The 5,795-nt window shown below is 40.9% G+C and overlaps 1 protein-coding gene across 1 annotated transcript; it reads left to right on the forward strand.

Moving 5' to 3' along the window:
• Window positions 1-1,856: 1,856 nt before the first annotated feature.
• LOC141628024 (uncharacterized) lies at window positions 1,857-2,471 on the forward strand. The gene has a single exon (XM_074441213.1). It carries the CDS (start codon window positions 1,857-1,859, stop codon window positions 2,469-2,471), a length of 615 nt encoding a protein of 204 aa, XP_074297314.1.
• The last annotated feature ends 3,324 nt before the right edge of the window (window positions 2,472-5,795 follow it).

The following is a 5,795-nucleotide window of genomic DNA, read 5'->3' on the forward strand; positions in this document are numbered from 1 at the left end:
GATGCGAATCCGCAGATCGAACCGGACCCGCAGGTGGGCCATGTCCACACACACCTATAGGAACAAACCCCAATTGATAACTAATTAATTGTATGACATACAATTTATTTAGTCCCTTGATTTATAGACTAAAAGGTTAGTCGATTATTTTAGAGATATTTTGAGTTGCGGACCCGAGGCACGACAGTTATTATTTAATTATGCGATAATTGAATAATAAATTTTGGGAGACGGGTTTTAGTTAATTAATTGTTAATTCACTAAAATTGTACTAATTGATTAATATGACTAATATTAGTACGTAAATAATATGTGTAGCGGTACACGTATATTTACGGAGTGATTTAGACGAAATTAATTGGAAGAATTTAAACATAATATGATGTTTAAATAAAATTTACATGTATTTGTGCGACAAATATAAGAACCAAAATGGACCCGTAAATGGGATATTGGACTGTGTAAATGGAGTGTAGTGGATGATCATAATCATTTCACTTTGCTTGATTTTTCTTCCATAAGTTGTCATGTGATGATTATGCATGTAGTAATGAATTGGACAAAAAAAATAAGAAAAATCACTTCCTCACTCCACCGGTTACTTTCCCCCCCTTATACACTAGTCCCATTGTTGTTCATTTTTTATACTACACTTTGAACATTTGCATGTGTAGTTCTCTCATCTCTCTCAAATAATAAAACCCATTATTTACTAAGTTGTCAGTAAACAAAAAAATTACTAAGTTTTCTTTAGTAATATTCACATATTATCAAGGGTTAATTTTACAAGTATCTAGTTAATACTTGTAAGATTATTTTGGGTGTTGTTCTTGGGTGCAACTTGAAGGAGACTTTCTTTTGAAGGTTTTTTTAGGAGGATCATCCATCTTTATTTGGCTCAAAAACAAACTAGATAGGTGATCTAGTTTGTGCCCATTTTACCATAAATATCAATGTAAGGAAATTGTTTTTCCTCAATCTTTATTTTTATGCTTTTATATTAGCATGCATGTTACATAGATCACTAAATGAACATATTATGAGATAATTTGTTACTAATTAGAGAGTATAATTAGGATCTATGATCTTTCAATTTTCCAGCAACTTATAGGCTTACAACTTATCGTAAGATCGCCTATCTCAACCAAGGGAGGCTTAGTGTCTCTGAATATATCGACGAGTTTTAGAATCTCACTCTGATGGGAGATTTAGAAGAGAGTGAAGAATTAAAGGTGGCTCGATTTCTTCGTGGATTAAATCGTAACATAGCCAATTCGGTTGAATTACAATCCTACGCTGATTTCGATTCTTTATGTAACTTGTGTCTAAAGGTTGAAGCTCAAGGGAAGGCTAAATTCACACCGACCTATAGTGAGAGTAGCCAAAATTGGAGGACCGAGGGAGGATCAAGTGGAAGTCCGTGTAGTCGTGTTGTCGAGACTACCCCCAAACCGGTTTCTACTCCTTATTCCACTCCCAAAATACCCATTCCTAAAGAAACAAGTCTATCTAAGGTGCGGTGCTTTAAGTACCAATGATTTGGTCATCTTCAGAATGTCTGTCCAAATAAAAGAAACATCACGCTAAGAGAAGCCGTCGCCGTTCGAGATAAGTTATTCAATGAGGAGGAACGATTGGGTGATGTGTTCAACCTCGAAGGGAGATAAGAGGAGGAAGACGACGAGGATGTCGAAACTTATGCCGCTCCCAACTACGAGGGTGCTTTGGTTCTTCGAGCATTACAAACTCAATCCATGCCAATTGAGGCAGAACAAAGAGACCAAATATTTCACACCAAGTGTCAAGTAAAGGACAAGTGGTGTAGCCTAATCATCGACGGAGGCAGTTGTACAAACATGGCCTCAAACAGAATGGTGGATAAGTTGGGGTTGGATAACACACCTCATCTTAAGCCCTATGCATTTCATTGGCTTGATGACGGGAATAAGGTGAAGTTTACCAAGCAAGTGAAATTGGCTTTGACTATGGGAACTTATACCGATCAGGTCTTGTGTGATGTAGTGCCGATGGATGCATGCCATGTACTCTTGGGGCATCCTTGGCAATTTGATCGCAATGTCATACACCGTGTTCAAAGTAATGAGTATGAATTGATCGACAAGGGTAAGAAGCTTGTTCCAAAACCAATGGAGCCTAGTGTTGTCCGATCTATGGGCACCACCCAAGGGAAGGCCGCTAGCATGACCATGTTTGCTAGTGAACAAGAAGTTGGTGAGGTTATTAAGGAAGGTGGTTGTGTCTATTTGATGGTGGTCAAGGAGGTACCAAGTGTTGGAGTCAAAAATGCCCAACTAACGGCACTCTTGAGAGAATTCGAGGATGTTTTCCCTGAGGATTTACCAGCGGGTTTGCCCCCTATTCGTGGAATCGAACATCAAATCGATCTCATTCCTGGAGCTTCGTTACCAAACAAAGCGGCCTATCGATGCAACCCAACGGAGACAAATTAGTTGCAAAGACAAATAGAGAAGCTAATGGAACAAGGTTATGTTCGTGAAAGTCTAAGTCCATGTGTCGTCCCTACTCTCTTTGTCACAAAAAAGGATGGGACTTGGCGGATGTGTATTGATAGTTGAGCCGTGAACAACATAACTATCAAGTACCGCTTCCCTATTCGAAGACTTGATGACATGCTCGATAAGTTTTATGGTTCCGAGATCTTCTCCAAGATCGACTTGAGGAGTGGTTATCATCAAATAAGAATGCGGGAAGGAGACGAATGAAAAACCGCGTTCAAGACTAAGCATGGGTTATATGAATGGACCGTCATGCCATTCGGGTTAACTAATGCTCCACGTACTTTTATGCAGCTCCTGAACGAGATACTTAAACCATTCTGGGGCAGGTTTGTGGTCGTCTATTTGGATGACATCTTGGTTTACATTCGAAGTGAAGAGGAACTTTTTAAACACCTTCGAGAGGTGTTCAGCACACTCCGCGGGCAGAAATTATATGGAAAAAAGGAGAAGTGTCCATTCTTAGTCGAAAGTGTCATGTTCCTCGGCTATGTGGTCTCTAAAGATGGAGTTTGGGTTGATCAAGCAAAGATTGAGGCAATCAAATCATGGCCTACTCCTAAATCCGTCACGGAAGTTCGGTCATTTCAAGGGCTTTCTTCATTCTATCGAAGGTTTATTCGGGATTTCAGCACCATCACGAGTCCTATAACCAGGTGCTTTAAAAAAGGAGCATTTAAAGGCCTTTGAGACAATTATCCAAAAGCTTTATGAGGCACCATTATTGACACTCCCATATTTTACACAACCTTTTGAGGTATAGTGCGATGCAAGCGGTGTTGGAATTAGAGCCATATTGGTGCAAGGAAAGCGGCCCATTGCTTATTTTTCTGAGAACCTGAGTGGGGCTAGACTCAAGTATTGCACATACGATAACGAGTTCTATGCCATCGTGATAGCACTTAATCATTGGAGCCACTAGCTATCGTCGCTCGAATCACTTCATCTTACATTCGGACCATGAATCATTGAAGTACATTAATGGTCAGCAGAAGTTGAGACCAAGACACGCCAAATGGGTGGAGTTTCTGCAAACCTTTCATTTTTCTTCAAAGTATAAGGATGGCAAAAGCAACGTGGTGGCCGATGCCCTCTCTCGACGATATTCTTTGTTGAATGTGCTCGATGTTCGCCTACTTGGATTCGAAACCTTAAAAGATTACTATGAGGATGACCCCGATTTTGGCGAATTGTTCGGGAAATGCAAGTCGGGAACACAAGGCAAGTTTGCCATTCAAAATGATTTTCTTTTCAAAGGAAATAGGCTTTGTATGCCTAAACATCAAGTTCGGAAGTTATTGATACGGGAAGCTCATGGAGGTGGACTTAGTGGAAACTTCGGTGTCAATAAGACTTTGGAGGTCTTAAAGGAGCATTTCGACTTGCCTCGAATGCAAAGAGACGTACAAAATGTGATCTGGAAATATGTCACTTGTCACGTGGCGAAGAGTACCTTCAAGCCCGGAGAATACACACCTTTGCCTATCCCTAGCCGGCTATGGAAGGACGTATCCATGGACTTTATTGTTGCTTTACCATGTACTCAAAGAGGTAAGGTGCCAATCATGGTAGTGGTGGATCGTTTTTCCATGATGGCTCATTTTATAGCATGCCACAAAACGGATGACGCTAGCAACGTGGCTAATTTGTATTTTCGAGAGATACTCTGTCTTCATGGGATTCCAAAGACGATAGTCTCTGATCGTGATTCCAAATTCTTGAGCTATTTTGGGAATACTCTATGGAGGAAGGTGGGCACTAAGCTATTGTTCAGCACGTCTCACCATCCTCAAACTGATGGTCAAACGGAGGTGATGAATCGCACTCTTGGCATATTGCTGCGCGGTCTCGTAAGCAAGACTCAAAAGGATTTGGATTTGAAACTCGCTCATGCCGAGTTCGCCTGTAACCGATCTCCAACATACGTGACAAAGCACTCTCTATTTAAAATCGTGTATAGCGTGAACCCCTACCTACCACTCGACCTCATTTCTTTATCGGAAGACGAACTAGTTCATAAAGATGCGGAGGAAAAGTTAAAGGCATTGATCAAACTGCATGGGCAAGTTCGAGCTAGGATTGAGTCCATCAATGAAGTGTACAAGCAAAAGGCTAATAAGACTCGCCCACCTAGAGTCTTCAAAGAGGGAGATTTGGTTTGGGTTCACCTGAGGAAAGAGCGTTTTCCGAGCAAGCGTAAAAACAATTTAATGTCACGCGCGGAAGGTCCCTATAAAGTGATTTCAAAGTTCGGTGAAAATGCCTACAAGATCGAACTCCCATGAGACTATGGTGTTCATGCCACCTTCAACGTAGGTGACCTCTCTCCTTACATTGATGATAATAGGATTGCGGAATTGAGGACAATTCCTTTCAAAGGAGGAGGAGATGATGCGGATATCAATGACTTAGACGATGTCGTACTCAAATTGGGAGAGTCTAATGGCCTCAAGGATGTTTCGAATCCAAGCACCATAACTTTGACAAATAAAACATGGTTAGGCACCAACAAGAGGCGCGAAATTTGCATGATCATGACTCAAGAACCCGAGGAACATCCCTAGACCAAAATAAACCGCAAGGGAGGTGCATTGGATCGTGGAGGCCATGTAATAGGTTCATGGAACCACCTAGTTTTCCTACATTCTAGTTTTTATGCATTATCTAGTTTTCTACCAATTCTAGCCTAGTTCTTTGTAAAGTCTTACCTAGTTTTTATTCCTAAGTCAAAGCTAAAAACTAGGCACCTAGGAACTCATGTAAACAGTAAAGACTAGACTTGGAGGCCAAGGAGAATCTGGCTATATAATTGCCGGTCCTCTCATTTGTAAAGCATGAAGTTTTGAGGAAAAATTCACTTGTGTGAAAAACTTGTCTTGTTATTTCGTGTGGCTCACACGAGTAAGAGGGCTACCAAAGGCTCGACGAGTTTCGAACCTTGCCTCAAACAAAGGACGCGATCTCGAGTTTGAGTTGGATTACTTGACGCGTATCGAGTAATTCACCCATTGTTCGATCTATAGGTCTAGATCGAGCAAATATCCTTTCCTTTCAGTTATTCTCGCTACAAGTACTCGGATTGATCGAGTTGCACCTAGTGCATTCGGATCCTTCGTTTATTTGTAAGCTCAAATTAAGACTTCCGCTTGCGATACGCATCACTGAGCTATTTGAGACTCAAGTTCCTTGATTTGAGCTTCCATAGATCTATCGTCTTCTTGCAGTTGAAGTGCAAGTGCCTTCACTAATGAATTCAAT

This window comes from Silene latifolia, chromosome Y (assembly GCF_048544455.1).
Source record: "Silene latifolia isolate original U9 population chromosome Y, ASM4854445v1, whole genome shotgun sequence".
Classification (NCBI taxonomy): domain Eukaryota; kingdom Viridiplantae; phylum Streptophyta; class Magnoliopsida; order Caryophyllales; family Caryophyllaceae; genus Silene; species Silene latifolia.

What these genes read in the sequence shown, in the direction of transcription:
- LOC141628024 (XM_074441213.1), top strand. Translation starts at nt 1,857, where the DNA reads ATGGCCTCAAACAGAATGGTGGATAAGTTGGGGTTGGATAACACACCT.